At 46.0% G+C, this 16,935-nt stretch overlaps 1 protein-coding gene across 3 annotated transcripts; it reads left to right on the plus strand.

The window, feature by feature from the left end:
- The first annotated feature begins 7,372 nt into the window (after positions 1 to 7,372).
- On the plus strand, positions 7,373 to 16,827 carry LOC122372574 (probable indole-3-acetic acid-amido synthetase GH3.9). 3 transcript variants are annotated; one of them, XR_006254891.1, is made up of 6 exons: positions 7,379 to 7,497; positions 7,813 to 7,982; positions 10,694 to 11,886; positions 12,591 to 12,807; positions 14,120 to 14,457; positions 16,581 to 16,827. XR_006254891.1 is itself a non-coding variant. In XM_043349939.1 (5 exons), exons 1-5 carry the CDS (start codon positions 7,449 to 7,451, stop codon positions 14,339 to 14,341), a joined length of 1,851 nt encoding a protein of 616 aa, XP_043205874.1. In that variant the 5' UTR covers positions 7,373 to 7,448; the 3' UTR covers positions 14,342 to 14,838. The 3 variants fall into 3 exon arrangements, 2 of the variants coding, with proteins under 2 accessions (XP_043205874.1, XP_043205875.1); XM_043349939.1 differs by lacking the exon at positions 16,581 to 16,827 and having other exon boundaries at positions 7,373 to 7,497; positions 14,120 to 14,838; XM_043349940.1 differs by lacking the exons at positions 7,813 to 7,982; positions 16,581 to 16,827 and having other exon boundaries at positions 14,120 to 14,838.
- Positions 16,828 to 16,935: the final 108 nt, after the last annotated feature.

The raw sequence follows: 16,935 nt of genomic DNA on the forward strand, positions 1-16,935 counted from the left end.
GGAGGCGATGCATGGGAATGCATTATTAGCCTTGCCGTGTCAGTTGTCACCAAGTTTCAACGCAATCCACGCAGTCAATGCAGATTGCAGAATTTTGGTAAGCAGAACAATGTTGGCACCTCTGACTTAGCACGTGCCACTTGCCGTAATTGGGGCATTCCACGTCAAGTGAGACAAAAAATGGCCATTTTGAACCTCACCTCCTCCGATTTTTGCGAAACTTTGTGAAACTGCTCACCTATATGTGAAAAGAAAGGAGACATGTTTTTGTCAAGATATGACGTCATGTTTCCGAGATACACGTCATCAAACATTGACTTAGGCAAGGCACATTATCATAGGAAAAGGGCCACCTTCGTGAACTATGAAGATATCGTTGTTTTTCATTTTGACATTATTATTTTTCATTTTCTTTTTAAAACTGGTGCCAGAAGTGCACAATTCGCGAAAAAGTATTTAAAACTATTTAACACATTGGTACTATGTTGATACTCTCTACGGCACCTACTGTATGATGGCATAGCGATGACGTCACACTCAAGCCAATCAGCGTTCAGAAGACAGACTCGTCGGATTGTGTCAGATGAGCTGATTGGTTAAAGCTGAGCTGGTTGGAGCTGATTGGTAAAAAACCAAAGCCTCGCCGCGGGTGGCTGTATTGTCGGATAAGAACGCATTCCTGGGATAAGGACGCATTCCTGGCATATTTTCTTTTAAAATTGCCGATAACTACAAATGGAGGCCGAAATCGGCCGTAAGGAGGTAAACAAATAGGTTTTCGGACACGGGCTACAAGATGGCTATCTCAGTTTCAATCCCCATGTTAAAGGTGGCCCTTTTCCTTTAAAGCGTCATAGCCATTGAAGTTTTAGACATATCACCATGAGACAAAGTGTGAAATGGAGGGAATAGATCAGGCTTTAATTTGAGGATAACCATATTGACATTATTAGCTAATTAATGAACTAAATTAGAATAAAAAAATGATTTTCTGAAAAATGGGTACCCTTCGATTTTGCTGATTTTTACATATTTTATTCTCCCACACATTAGCCACAACATATAAAAAATCCAGAATGGGCCGACGTCTACGTACCTAACTGTCTTTTGGACTTCGTAAAGTCTGGCACTCGCGTGTTTCGTTTTAGCAACCAAGGAGAGGCGCTATACCCGGAGATGCTTCTTTCTACCCAAAACAAAAGCAAACCTAGCGTGCCCTGACGTGACCTGACCTAATCTAACACGCGTAAATATATACACCCCTCACGGCAGTTGCCGACTGGCCAAATGCTACTTAGATACGAACATTAGACCTCACGAAATTTGCCGGCTGGCCAGGTGCTACTTAAAAAACGAATGCGTGTTAAAACACTTAAGCCTGACCGGCCACGAGCCAGCCACCTTTAGATTACGAGGTGGGTACACTCGGCAGTCGGCACACTAACTACGAGTACTAAGCCACGAAGATAGCTGGTCATCGCGGAGATGTAAGCCAACTTTCTTTAACCCTCGCCCGCACATGCCATTTTCCCATCCTAGAACGCACATGGGGGGGGGGGGGGGTTGCCACCCCCCCCCCCGCGCCATTTCGTTCCTGTTGGAGATAGAGCTTAGCGGTAAAGACCAAAAAGATTCTTTGGGAAGAGACGAATCCAATGATACCCAGTTTTACCTTCTCAGGTCAGTCATTGACCTTCCAGGTCAGGTCAAACTAAAAAATGTTGCTGTTTTGGGTCACCGTTGGATATCAAGTGCGCTGCTTATCAAATACCGATGACGATGCTGTTTTCTGGTGCCAAGCCAGCTAGAACCTCTTTGTCACACTACCCGACCAGAATTTTGCTGCTGAGGTCATTTCAGGTCAAGTTAGGTCAAGGTCAATTATATGTGTTTGTATGTCTGTGTGTGTCTGTGTGTATACTGATGTGTGCACCGATTGTTTTTGGGTCCATATTACATGAAATCATGATCTGAGAAGCTTTTACCAGAAATGCAGTCAAAAAACTTCACAAAAAGTAAATTCAGCTTGCCTAAAACGCAATTATCTTAGATGACCTAGGTTGACCTTGACCTTGACCTTGACCCCTGTACATCGTCGAACAACATGTTCCATGATAGGTGGGAGGTAAGACTGGCAAAAAAGGCCGAAATCAGGGTGTCAAAAGCTCACAAGGCCCATGGCAAACGCAAGATGTTGAGAATTGGCCATTTGGGTCATGACATGACCTGAAAAACAAGGTCATATCTCCGAAACCAAAACTCACAGAAACTTGAAATTTTCAGTGGACATCAGGAAAGGATAGAGGAGCAGCTATACAAAAAATCAGCCTTCTAGCTCTAAAAATGTTGAGTGCAGAGCAGAAAGACTACCTGGGGGGGGGGGGTGGCAACCACCCCCCCATGTGCGGGCGAGGGTTAATGATGCAATTGGGCATTCTCCGGGCAGCGCCTCTCTTTGGTTGCAAAAAGGAAATACGCCTGACTCTCCCAGCGCTAGGGGAGAAACGTTTTTGGCTCTTTGGTTTAGCCAAAAAAGGTATAAAAAAACGGAATTTTAAGTGCCAATTTCATGACCCTAGATCAATATCTTCAAGATCAAATGAGGTTAATCGTGATGAAATTTGCTATATAGTGACTATTTTGCGTTTATACGCCCATAGCTCTAAGAGTTACTGACCGATTTTGCTATTTCTTCCTTTATACGACATTTGTAGTGTTATGAGAATCTCTAGCTAATCTAACCATAAATTTGGCAGTTAGTGGCCTGCTGAGAGTAAGATGTCGCCGGCAAAGGCGGGGATCGGCCGACGCGGGAAACGTTTCAGTCACAGATTGTGTTTGCACCCTAATAATTCAATTTTTACCAGTTGATTTCGTATTTATTTGACCATTAGATTGCCTGTACATTTTTAAGCCTTCACACAAAATTTAACACGAATCGATCATAATCAGCGGTAAGAAGCGCAGTGCAAAGATGGAACCGTCCCGCGCCGGCACAGTCTACAATTCAGGCGGCAACGGCTGGCGCCGGCCACCGCGCCGCTCCGGCAAGATGTTTGACTTTACATCGCTATTACTAGAAAAGTTGTGGACCGATTTACCTATTGCTTGCACGGGAGGATTTGCAATTCAATTCTGGACAGATGCTGCAAGTTTGACGTTAATATAATAATTAAGGCGTGAGTTATTGGCGAAAAATAGGTGGGGTTGGCGAAATCAGCCCCTTCCATCGCCCGTGCTACGTTGCACTACTTGTTGCTATATCATCCAAAGTCAGGGCCTCGTCTAAGGAATTTTCACTGGGGGGGCAGAGACTGAAGGAGCCAAACCTAGGGTACCCCCAAATCCTGTTTTCTCATCGGATTTAGGCCACTTGTTTTTCGTCACAGCCCTGAGACCATAATTTTTTAACAATTTTCTTTTTTTAATTTGATTTTTTATCCCGCGCCGGGCCGGGGGATTTTTGAACACCCCCTGCGGTTTTTCGCAGATATCTAAGAATCGTTTTTGGCACACCTGTTCATGCATCTGTTCCGCACGTGTTGTGAAAATTTCAAACCCAGGTCACTCAAGGTCAGGTCACCAGGTCACGTCAAGTGACCTCACCTGAAAAAGTTAGAATCCTCGTCAATAGCTGCACCGACCGAACGATCACCTTAAAACTTTCAGCAATTGATGAGAGTAACAGTATATACAAAATGTATATCTCGGAATTTTGATATCGGTGACCTAAGGTCAGGTCAATTTTGCGACCTCTCTATTATACCTAAGTCAATAGGAGAAAAATGAAAGGCGCCTTTTTTGACGAACGTCATTCCAAACACTCTCAAGCATTGTGTTACAGGTAAACTCGACAAGCTGAACCGAAAAATGGCACCCGTGACCTCTCCTTATGACCCTGAGGTCATATCAGGTCATAAAAGGTCCCATGAGTTTTTTTTTTACAATAACTTTTGATAGAGACATGCTATAGCGATGAAAACACCTCAGATGTGTTCCGCTCGACGATACGGATCGACTGATATGCAACATGACCTTTTCCGGTCAGGTCATGACCTTGACCTGAGGTCAAATTTTCAAAATGACCTTTCAACGTCAAATTATAGTTCATTCGACGCGTCTCGACAAGAGGAACGCGATGCCTTCAAAATAAATGTCACTTCCTTGAGTCAAAAGTTATTGCAGAAAAACGTTTTTCATAACAACGGGTATTTTTTAGATTTTGGCCTCTGGAGGCTAAACCGTTGACCTGAGGTCAAATCTGAGGACACACCGGCGAAAGAGCGTTAAAAGAGCTATCGATTGGCTTTTGCTCGGCGCTTTAACTCTATCGGTTCCAGAGTTAGCCGTTGGCAGTTTCCAAAATTGTTGAAATGGACAAAATTTGACCTTTGATGACCTCTGGCGTCGGCGATATCAGCTTTGACCTTCCTAAAAACATGACTGAAGTGTTTCCGTCATCATTTTTGACGCTCTTTCGAATGCCGCTTAATGCGTGTCGCTATGTGGCCCAGGAGCGGAGTTAGACGGGGGGGGGGGGGGGTTCAGACACCCCCGGTCCGGCGCGGAAGTCGCAGAGCACCGGCCCGGCGCGGGTTAACATTGTGTTACCAGTTACCCCCTCACCAGACAGTGACAAACATACTTATCCGTGTTGGGCGTTTGATTGAGTGTGTGTGTGTGTGTGGGGGGGGGGGGCAAACACGAGTTGGGTCACTGGCCAGCTCTGCTAATTGACAATTTGCTAATTGGCGCTCTCAGCTCTGAAAATCACAAAACTCTGGCTTTTCCCGTAGGTTTATATTTTAATTTTACCAGCTTTTGAACAAATCATTTAATGTTTCTCGTTAAATCCATGTAAGACTCCTAGCAAAACGTATTGCAGATAAGGTAATTTTGTGAGAAGTTCACGTGTTGACTGGGGGGGCAAATGTTGGCCACTGGGGGGGCAATCCGCTCGACTGGGGAGGCAATTGCCCCCCCAGTTAACATGTTAGACGAGGCCCTGTCCAAAGTTATCGTTGGCCCACTCTAATTTTCTCAGCACGTATGCCCTACGTGTAGTGGAAGTCAATATCTAAATTTGAGCAAAATCGAAGGGTACGCATTTTTCACAAATTAGATTTTAAGAAATTATTTCAAAATAAAATAAATACAAAATCACCAAAAAATGTTAAAATTGCCAGATTTAACTAGCATAACTCCTTATGTACACGGTTCAGTTTGTTTGAAATTAATAGCTTCGAAAATGTTCAAGCTATAGATCTTTCAAGATTGCAATACACGTCCAATTCTGCTAAAAAAGCAGAAGTTTAGCGGCTTGTATCTCTGTAGCCCGAGGGCATATGACAAAATCCTTTGACCCTCAGAGGTTTCACTCAATAGCCAACAATTATACCAAGTTTGAACAAAATCGCAGAGGTGGCTGATTTTGGCTGTCCCGGTTGACATGGAATGCCCCAATTGTCACCTTAGCATCAAAACTCGCTCGCAATTGATGCGCTCACTCACAAGTCAATATAAGATTTCAAACCGTCCGAGGAAAGGCTGTCGCATCTGAAATTCCGCCACTCTAGGTCAAGGCCAAGCGCTGTTTTTTTATCGAACCTTAACAGCAGGAAACTCCGCTGTGATAAGTGATATGGTGCACAGTGCAAATACTCCGAAGTTGGGCTTCCCACTACGGGTATAAATATATATCGTATATTTGCTTGTATCTTAGGACTGTCCGTGTCTTATCTCTGAGTGTGCCATGATGGCGATATGTGGTGACTCGGGGTAAAATTATCGCTGGCATCGGCGCTTGAATACATGGCTCGGGCTATTTTCCTGCGTCTCTCTCTCCACTGTCTTCAGCATGGCCTCCCGTAGCTCAGTTGGTAGAGCATCGGACTCCCGGTAGTGAGAGCCCGGGTTCGAGATGCTCCGGCGCTCGATATTTGAGACTCCTGACGGGGATGGTCTGCGGTTGGTGGGGACAGCCGCAGCCAGTTGAAGTCAGTTGAGTGGGACAGGCCGTGTCCGGCTTTGAAGGGCACGTTAAACTTTGGCATCTAAATTCTCCCGTTACCCGGAATTGCGCGATCGGACGGTAGGGGTCGGGGTATACGCAACAAGCTCTGCTTAGCTGGGCTCCGGCTCGTCCATTCAAACATTCGAGCTAAATTAAAATTTTAAAAAATGGCCCTCACCCATACCTAAGTATTACGCAATGCGCAAACGCATAGGGCTACTGAATTAGTGAATAGACAGATCCGTTTTCACGACGGGTTATCTGGCGAATGCACCAGCTTGATCAAATGTACACCAAATGCATTTTTAATTGGCTAAAACGGTTGCCCGCACTAGCCAGTCGGAGGTCAGCCAGTGGTCACATTGTACTTTTGCACTTGCAGGGCTCACTGTCTCGCTCACCTGTTTCTCGCCCAAAATGCCAAAGGGCCGTTTACTGGAATTCAAGCAGACTAGACTGCTTAAAGTAGTCAATTTTGCCGCGAGAGTGGTAACGGGGCTAAAGAAGTTCGACCATGTGTCTCGCGCGCGGGATGACCTGCACCTGCACACGCCTCGGCAAATGTGTGATATGCAGACAGCGATTGCTGCTCACAAAGCCATTTTATATCAAGAACCCGCCGAGCTTGCCATGCTTTTACATACCCATGCTGACACTAGGAATGATGAGCGTTCGACTAGACAGGACAACTGTTTGCGCCTCTCAGCCGTGCGCACAGCGACGGGGCAGCGCTGTTTTCAGTACCGCGCTGCTAGTCTCCTCAACTCCATGCCGGGAGACGCGAGAAATCTAGACCCCGCGGCATTTAAACGAGCTGTGAAACGTATTTTTACTCGGCGATGACTTGTATGCGTGACTGTGTGTACTGTGTGTGCGTGTGTGTCATTGTGTGTGTGTTTATGCGACATCATTGCCTTGCTCTTTTATTCATCTCTGACTAAGGACACGTAAAAGCTACGCGTTGCTGTAGAGTGTCTGCTATTGTCAAATACAAATACAAATACAAATACAAGCAGATATACATCTGCTTATGATATACATCTTCATCTACATGATGCACTAAGCAGATATCTCAAATTTTGCTGATCATCATAGCTCGTATCATAACAACATGGCTGAAATAATATCAGTCGAACCTCCCATCTTACCGGCCCTCCCCTCTTCACCGAGAAGACGGGCTGCAGATTTGGACGCTCTATCCTACTTCCCGTCGTCTACAGCCTTTAGCCTCTGATCTGTCCGTCTGCTATCTGAGCATATGGGGAGTCCGGCTGTCGCTCGGTTATCGGCACAGCGTGGAGAGTCCGCCTGCCTCTCCAGTTATCGGAAAATGATGGACAATCATTGAGACAGGCGCAGTTTGTCGCGGGCTCAGTCGGCCCGCGGCGCTCACTGTGATCGGAAACTCCCAGAGGTGCAGCTTCGGTGGCCGGCTATGGACCTGTGCGCACTCTGCTCCATTCTGCTATGGGGTTTCGTCGCTGGTAAGATTAATCGATAGAGATTATCGATTATCGATCGATAGATGTAGAGATCTTTCATGAATATTAGATGTCTATGAAATGAATAATTGATACAGCTCTAGCATTTCTGAGTGTTGTGCCGAGCTAGTGCGACTTTTATTTCGTTTTGAAGGCAGTGCGTGCTATGTATATGCAGTCAGTAGTCACTGGTGGTAAATGCATGATGCTCCGTTTAACATACTTTTATGGATAAAAGAAACATATAACAAGAAGCCAGCTTCTATTCGAAATGTTTGAATCAGATAGGCGATGCTAACATTTTTTTTTTCACTTCAGCGCTGAGTACCGCGCTTCCTCTGGCACTACTGGACATACAGCGACGAGGATATTCCAAGGCACTGACCTGGACACAGCTACTTAAATTGTACGTTTTACTCAAGCTTGGCGATATCAAAACGTACCGGCTGCATCGCAAGTTTGAAAGAGATGTTCGTCAATTTGAAAAGGTGGGGAGAGGCGAAGATGTCATTCTGCCTTTTCGTTTTACCATAGATAACATGAATCATGTTATTTACGGTATGGTTATTCATTCATGTTATCTATGGTTTTACCTATCAGTAGCATAAGCCCGCGCCGTGCTGGTGGCCTGAACTTTCCGCGGAGAGATGGGGGAGGGGGTGTTTTTACGCCCCCCTCCACGCTGGAAGCGGCATTCGAAAGAGCATAAAAAATAATGGCGGAAGCACTTCAGCAATTTTTAAGGTCAGGTCAAAGGTCATGTCACCAGAGGTCATCAAATTTTAAATTTTGTCGATTTCAACAATTTTGAAACACCGGACGGCTAACTCGGGAACTAACCCTCGCTCTGGCAGGGGGGGGGGGGGTCGATGCGACCCCCCCCTAAGGTTTTTCGAAGATAGCGTAAAAACGGCGGCGCGCAGCGCCGCCAAATTTGGCACAGCCTATGGGGCAACCTTTTTACATATGACCTGAAAATTTCAGGTCCGGGTGACCTTGGGTCAGGTCACCAGGTCAGAAAAACCGGTACAAGGTCATGGTCAAATTTCAATTTTCTTTTTGCACCTGTCCAACTCACAGTTTTTCACTGATTTCCTTCAAACTTTCAGGATGTGCTAAGTTCACCGAGTTGTATAGCATATAGTTCGGGATTTTTGAGGTCACTGACCTGAGGTCAGTTAGAGGTCATTACGTCGTAATGTTAAGCCTATGGGAAAATACTAAATTCGGAAAATAATGGAGATATCCGCTTCGTTCTATCATTTTTGTGCTTTGAAACCACAGTACTTAACAGCAGGTCACTTGGTGCTTCTTTGTTTGGTGTACTTATCCATGGGTCAGGTCAAATGAGGTCAACTGAGGTCAAATGACATTTTTGCCAATAACTTGGCACATAATGACGCTAGAGCTTAAAAAATGGTATCATTGTGTTCCTGGTGATCAGCCGAATCGAATGATGTACGATATGACGCAATTTGGTTAACTTGAACTTAATTTATTAATCTAAGTTTACTTAAAATTTAAGAAAAACTTTAAGTACACTTAAGCAAGCTAAAAAGTATATCATTCGACGCGCCTTGACGTGCTGAGTTCACTGGTGCTTTTCTTTTTGCTTTATCTTAATTAGATCAAAAGTTATAAGCGAAAAACATTTGACCTGTTTTTAGCGAAATTTTTACATTTATACCCCCCAAAACCCCCTAAATATTGACCTAGAGCAACCAAATTTGCACAGGGGCGAGAACTCCAGGGGGCCCACCTACCTACCAAATTTGATGTTTCTAGGTGCCATAGGAGCCAATCGCGAGGGGGGGGGGGTCGCATCGACCCCCCCCCCCCCCCTGCCAGGCCGTGTTATGAAAAATGCCCTGCCAGGGCGAGGGCTAATAGAGCTACAGTGCCGCGGAAAAGCGCATCGATAGCTCTTTTGCCACCGTATCCTCAGATTTGACCTCAGGTTAATGTGTTAGCCTCCAGACGGCAAAACCCCTAGAAATAGCCCGTTGTCACGAAAAAATGTTTTTTTTTTTCGGTAGTAACTTTTGATCTAAGAGAGCCTCGAATAAACTTTAGCCAGCAACGTGTTCCTCTCGTCAAGACGCGTCAATTGAACTGTAATTTGACCTTTAAAGGTCATGTTGAAAATTTGACCTTAGGTCAAGGACATGACCTGACCGGAAGGGGTCGTGCTGCATATCAGTCGATCCGTATCGTTGAGCTGAACACATCTGACGTGTTTTCACCGCTCTAGCACCTCACTGTCAAAAGTTGTAGTAAACAAACACTGATGAAGACATTTCACGACCTAAGATGACCTGACGGGCACACAGAGGGTGCAAAGCACCCATGGTGGAATTTTCCGATTCAGCGTGTCATGTTTACCAATGAACCGATGTCTGAGACGGGTTTAGAACGACATTCGTCAAGTTAGAGTCAAGTTGAAGAACGTCTGCAACAATATTATTTTCAAAATTTTCAAAATTTTGAAAATTCGAGATAACAGTTTGATAGCGCAGTCCATTCTGAGTCCTCTCATGCAAAGAAATTGGATCTAGCTAAAAAACTGAGCTTTTGGGAGCGATTGCCGTGCTTCAATGTTTTGCGTCGAAATCGGCCAAACATGACGTCACTCTGACGCCATTTCCGGCCGACCTATGATAGGTACGAAGTCCGAATTTTGACACAAGGTGTCAAATTGATGCAGCCGAAGGTACTGAAAGTTTGGCGGCGATACCTCAAGCAGTTTAGAACTTATTGCAGAAAAACGGGAGGGGGCTATAGCCCCTCCCCCCCTAGTGGGGCGCGGGTTATAGAAGGCTCATAATAACGTAATGACAACCGATACATAATATAAGAGTATGTTTGTGCGTTCGGGGTAGGGCGTTTCTTGATGAAAGTAAAACACATCGTCAATGATGACCAGCAACTCACGCAAAGTGAAGCATATTTTCCCGAATGCACGGCTTTCATTGCGGTGCCTGAGCTCCGAGCTCGACACAAATGATTCCAGTCAGTCATGCAACAATAACTTTATCGCAAACAAATATCAATTGTCAAGCGATATCATAGTGACCGAATACAGTAACGTTTATATCGGTTATATCGATTACAATGTGGACAGTTCAGCTCCCGTAAGTATTTGGTAAGCTGAGCTGTTTCCTCTAAAACACCAAGTAACACAATGTGGTGTAACTTACAGGCGCAGTCCGAGTTCCTTCTGGAGAGGATACGGCGCTGCAAAAACACAGCCTTCGGACGAGATTATCATCTCCCCTCCTACAAAACCGTCGACGAATTTCGACGCAACTTCCCTGTGTGTGACTTCTCAAAAGTTGAAGAGTACATAAACCGCATGGCGAATGGAGAAAAGAACGCATTTCTCGGCGATGAGGACGAGCTAGTTTTGTTCTCGGCGTCCTCCGGAACGACGGGCAAGAACAAATTGATACCGGTAACAGTTGAGGGGGCGAAGAGTCTTCAGGATCAGGTCCTGTTCGGCGCCTATCAGTGGGCCCTTCGTGAGCGGTTCCCGTGGGACCTGACGAGGATGTTGACCGTAAAAAACAGTCCCCTCGTTCACAAGCCAACTAAGGCCGGTCACAAGGTGGGTGTCGTCTCCAGTGTTATCTACTCCAAGCTAAATGAGATGACCACGCTGCTGACAACAACGCCGCCACTTAGTCTGCCAATGAAGAACGAGTCTGTGTGTAACTACATCCACGCTTTGTTCGGCCTTCGGGACAAGCACATCTCTATGATCCGGAACGGATACATCTTCCAGTTTCTGACTCTGATTCGTGGCATTAAGATGAACCAGAAGAGCCTCGTTGAAGATATACGCAGAGGACAGATCAAAGAGGATCTAGACATCGATGAAAAACTTCGCTCCGAAATCAACGCCCACCTTTCTCCGATGCCCGAAAGAGCAGCAGAGCTTGAGAAGGAATTCGCCAAAGGTTTCGACGGCCTGATTCAGAGAGTCTGGCCGAAAGTGACCCGTATCAGCGGCATCTGGTCGGGAAACACGAACGCCATGTACTACAAAGAGGCCCGAGCCGTGCTGGGTCCCAACATTCCCGTCTTCAGCTTCTCGCTGATGGCCTCCGAGGGTTTTCTGGGCGCCAATCTCGAGCTGACCCGACCCGGACCACCGCGTTACACGCTCATCCCTGACGCGGTGTACTACGAGTTTCTGCCGATCGTGGGAGACCACATCCCCGAGCTGGCAGACATCCGGCCGCAGGACCTGCTGCTCGGCCACCAGCTGGAGGTCGGAAAGGAGTACGAGATGTTCATCACGAACCCGTCTGGGCTGTTCCGCTACCGTCTAGGCGACGTCGTCAGGGTGGCGGGGTTCTACCAGCAGGCGCCGCAAGTGGAGTTCCTCTACAGGTGAGCGGCACACGAGGTCTTATACATATGTCTGGGTACGATTCGGTCGAGTCGTCCAGCGTTGGTATCGTTTCCATCCTCAGGATAATCAAATCCTTCTCTACACTGCACTTCAACCCCCTGTTCCGGGCTGGACGGGCAGCTTATATCCCATACGGGAAGCTCCCATAGGAGCACGCCCGTAGCCGGGTGTGGTGAGTGTCGGGCGGATGCATGGATGGCCTGGATGGGTCACCCAGCCGACGACTCACCAAGATGCCCGCCCAGATCAATGTCTCCCCATAATTCCTATCATCCTTCCTGCTCTGGAATGGTCTTATTAGACCGAAGGAGTCTAATTAGACTTAACCCAACAAAACAAATAAAGTTGAGTCGTTGGTGCCCCTGAGGTCGATTGAGTCGGGTGAAATATCTCGGCATTGCCTATTGCCTATGCCAAGCATCCAAGCACCTACGAATTGCTAAGATAAAGATGCAAAAGTGGTCAATTCATATGACAACTATAAATAACCTTTTATGAGTCGCTTCATAGCTTGTTCATATGCATACAGAAAGTTTCATTGCCTACATACATATGAACGCATTTTGATGTCTTCATACATACAAGCACTAAGCGGTAAGACGATGCATTTTTCCCGAATAACCACCGATATCAAATAACGTCATAACAGAAATGTTTTTTTTTTGCCGTGCTCCACTGCCAGGTCAGGTCAACTTCTGAACGTCTGTGGCGAGAAAATGATCGAGGATGTGTTCTTTCGCGCGCTGGAGGACGCGGCTAAGCGCTGGCCGTCCACCCTGAAGGACTACACGGTGGCTAGCAGTCAGTTGGGACCGGCTGACCAGCACGAGCTCAGTCGCCGGTACCTGCTGTTCCTCGAGCTGGAGGGGGAACCACTGACAGCGGAGCAGGTGGTGCTGGTGAGTCAGAGTCAGAGTCCTGTCCGATCAGTGTAGCGCAGTGCAGCTGTGTGTGACAATGCTCATGTGCAGATATTTGACATACTGACGAATTGAGAAAGTGCTGCTTACTTAGGGGAGAGCGGGGTGAGTTGTATCATGTCCAAGTTGTATCAGGGCGAATTGTGCCAAACTTATCCAATAGATGACGCTCGTGACACGACCAGCCGACGAGGTTTTCCGGGCGCCATCTTTCCCTGTTCTGTCATGTGGCTGGGTGGACGCGTCTCGAGGTGAGGGCCGATTTTATGTTTTTTTAATGCCATTCTAAAAAAATACGTTGCAAGAAAATGTGTGTTTTGGGCATTTAGATGTGCACGAATTTGAAAGATCTCCGTAGCGGTGGTGAGGGTAGGTTCTAAGGCTGCGTGAGTGAAAATGGATTTATCCAGCTGTCCGCTGTTTTTGAGCACGAGGATGTTTCTTCCAAGATGGCGGCGAGGTACATGTTGTATCAGAGCCGGGTGGGGTATGTTGTAACATGAATGTATGTATGCATGTATGGGTATGTTGCTTTTGATCGCGAAAGCTAAGCTCTGGCTCGCGTTTGTAGGTAGCTAGTCAATACTTGTTCCATTTCGGCACAGTGTGTTGGCTTCTTTGCTCTTAACGGGCCACTTTTACGTCTAGTCTGTTGATGTTTCGTTCGTTTCGATGTTTCGTTCGGATTACATTGACCTAAGTTTGGTCTAATAAAAGTGAAGCCTTTGAGCATATACATTGTATTAACCCCGTTTAATGTTGTTGTTATGCTCAAAACCAGTAGCAAGCACACTCCCTGAAACGTGAAATATCTAGTGATACAAATTACCCCACCATGTGATACAACTCACCCAAGCCATGGGGCAAGTTGTATCAAAAACATCGTTCTATTCGGCAGACCGTAGAAGAAAAACTGGTAGAGGTAGCGGAAAAGTTACTTTGCACAAAAAAGCAGAAGAATCAAGGAAGGAGATAGTATGGAAATAATGAGTTTATCACGGATAGTTACGAGGTTATGGGCCTCGGAGTAAAAACTGATACAACCCACCCCACTCTCCCCTACCCTGAATGTCTTTTGCTATCTACATGTATGTAGAATTGTATAGTGCTTATACTTTTGCGAAAAAGCATACTTCATTACGATATGCAAACGGAGGAGGGAAATTTCAGAAAATAAATTGCTTTACATAGGTAGCAGCTCTGTTCGCGTCGTTCCCAGTATGTAGGTATGCATTCTGACGACAACGCGCAAACGGCCGATGATTTCTGTCGACTCATCTATCTTCCACAGGTGGACCGGACACTTCAGGAGCAGTGCGAGGAGTACCGCGTGTTCCGGAGCACAGGCCGGCTGGGCGAGATGGCCGTGTACCAGATGCCGGCCGGCACGTTCGCCCGCTTCCAGGACCACCTGGTGAAGACCACGGCCGTCTCGGCGGCCCAGTTCAAGATGCCGCGTGTGCTGAAGAGCGCCGACCGCGTGCAGTGGTTCATGGAGAATGTCAGGGCGTAGACGAGGCTATGGTTTTGTGCCATGTGGCTGTGATCCGTGTATAATGTTAATTACAGTGCTATCGATAGGTATTGCGTAAGTTACGTCAATGGGAACCAAAGTTGCAACTTATATGTATATGTTACAGGGAGTATGCGATTTCAGTTAGTTTGCAACGACCCTAGGGTGGTTGTAACCTCCCTGAACGATCAGTTTGTTTGCAACGACCCTAGGGACGTTACAAAATAACTGCTCGTTCCGGGACGTTGTAACGAAACTAGGGTCGTTGCAACCTCCCTAGTTAGTATGCAACGAACCTAGGGTTGTTACAAAATAACCAGGGAGTTTAAGAAATCATCGAGTCTCGTTTCACAGGGGGCACATGGGGGGGGGGTTGCCACTCCCCAAGGTAGTCTTTCTGCTCTGCACTCAACATTTTTAGAGCTAGAAGCCTGATGTTTGGTATAGCTGCTCCTCTATCCTTTCTAGATGTTCACGAATAAATTCAAGTTTTTGTGGTTTTTGGTTTCGGAGATATGACCTTGTTTTTCAGGTCATGTCATGACCCAAATGGCCAATTCTCAACATCTTGCGTTGGCTATGGGCCTTGTGAGCTTTTGACACCTTGATTTCGGCCTTTTTTGCCAGTCTTACCTCCCACCTATCATGGAACATGTTGTTCGACGATGTACAGATGTCAAGGTCAGGGTTAAGGTCAACCTAGGTCATCTAAAATAATTGCATTTTAGGCAAGCTGAATTTACTTTTCGTGAAGTTTTTTGACTGCATTCTTGGTGAAAGGTTCTCAGATCATAATTTCATGTAATAGGAACACAAACAATCGGTGCACACATCATTATACACACAGACACACACAGACATACAAACACATATCATTGACCTCGACCTAACTTGACCTGAAATGACCTCAGCAGCAAAAATCTGGTCGGGTAGTGTGACAAAGAGGTTCTAGCTAGCTGGGCACCAGAAAACGGCATCGTCATCGCTATATGATAAGCAGCGCACTTGATATCCAACGGTGACCCAAAACAGCAACATTTTTTTAGTTTGACCTGACCTGGAAGGTCAATGACTGACCTGAGAAGGTAAAACTGGGTATCATTGGATTCGTTTCTTCCCAAAGAATCTTTTTGGTCTTTACCGCGAAGCTCTATCTTCAACAGGAACGAAATGGCGCGGGGGAGGGTTGGCAACCCCCCCCCCCCCCATGTGCGTTCTAGGATGGGAAAATGGCATGTGCGGGCGAGGGTTAACTCTCGCCCTTATTGGTGTTTTGCTAGCTGCAAACGCACATGGCGGGGCTAGGTTATTGGTTGACTTTCCAGGTCAGGTCAGTGACTCAGAAGTCGGGAAAATCGGGACCTGTTAAAGCTTTGGAGAGTTAGCTTGTTACGATGTTTTTCGGTGCGCTGATCACGAATTTCATGTTAGCTTTGATCACCGATGATGTCTTGATGTTTTTGGGTCAGGTCGGGTCAGGTCAGGTCAGGTCAACCAGTAGGCGTCTTGCTAGCTGTCCATAGTAGGTGTCAACCACCACTGACAGCCTCGTGACATGGTACGAAGGCGCCAAAATTACTTCTTAAATGTTCAAATGGGTGCTAAATTCGAAATCAGCTCCAAAAACTAGCCTAAAGAATATATGAACCCAGAAGAAGTGAACTAAGGTCATCAAAGGTCAATGACCTTGACCTGACCTTCACGTGACCTTGACACCCACTATAATGCATGGGACCATCATCATTTCACATGTTTGAACGTTAACAATCACAAAAAGACTGGAAACGAGCGGATAATAACCGTTTTTACGAAGGGCTTCCTGGCAAATGCCCATCTAATTTGAACAAATCTGCACCAAATGTGCATCTAATCTGCACAAAATGTGTACTAGATGGCCGTCGTGAAATACTCCTGAGCTGAATGTTCAAATTTTGTTCTTCTTTTCTTTTTAAATGAACTAGATTGAACAAGATTTTCAATGGACAAGATTGCTGACGGCCCTCATGTGAAATGAGACTCGATGAATTCTTAAACTCCCTAGTTATTTTGTAACAACCCTAGGTTCGTTGCATACTAACTAGGGAGGTTGCAACGACCCTAGTTTCGTTACAACGTCCCGGAACGAGCAGTTATTTTGTAACGTCCCTAGGGTCGTTGCAAACAAACTGATCGTTCAGGGAGGTTACAACCACCCTAGGGTCGTTGCAAACTAACTGAAATCGCATACTCCCTGTAACATATACAATGTTTGATATGTTATAGTTCGTCCAAAGGAAGCAAAGATTCGTCAGTGATGAAGGTCATAGGGCAAGGTCAGTGATGAAAAGTGCTCAAAATGAAAGCAGACATTCGGCTAAAATATGGCAAAGCACAGACGACGGAAGCTTCATAAAATGCCCATGAGATATTAAGGCTTGGTACAAAACAAGTTAAGCTTTAGAGTTAAATGTGCCAATGTATTTTTGTGTGATATCAATGTTGCAATCGAGAGGTTTGTTTTGAGTTTTTGAGCTCCGTTGTCTCAGGATATTAGCCCTCGCCTATGTACGGCGTTTTCAGCATCTAACGTGTATGGAGTCGGTTGAACTGACCCC

This window comes from Amphibalanus amphitrite, unplaced genomic scaffold (genome assembly GCF_019059575.1).
Source record: "Amphibalanus amphitrite isolate SeventyFive unplaced genomic scaffold, NRLGWU_Aamphi_draft 001374F_arrow, whole genome shotgun sequence".
Classification (NCBI taxonomy): domain Eukaryota; kingdom Metazoa; phylum Arthropoda; class Thecostraca; order Balanomorpha; family Balanidae; genus Amphibalanus; species Amphibalanus amphitrite.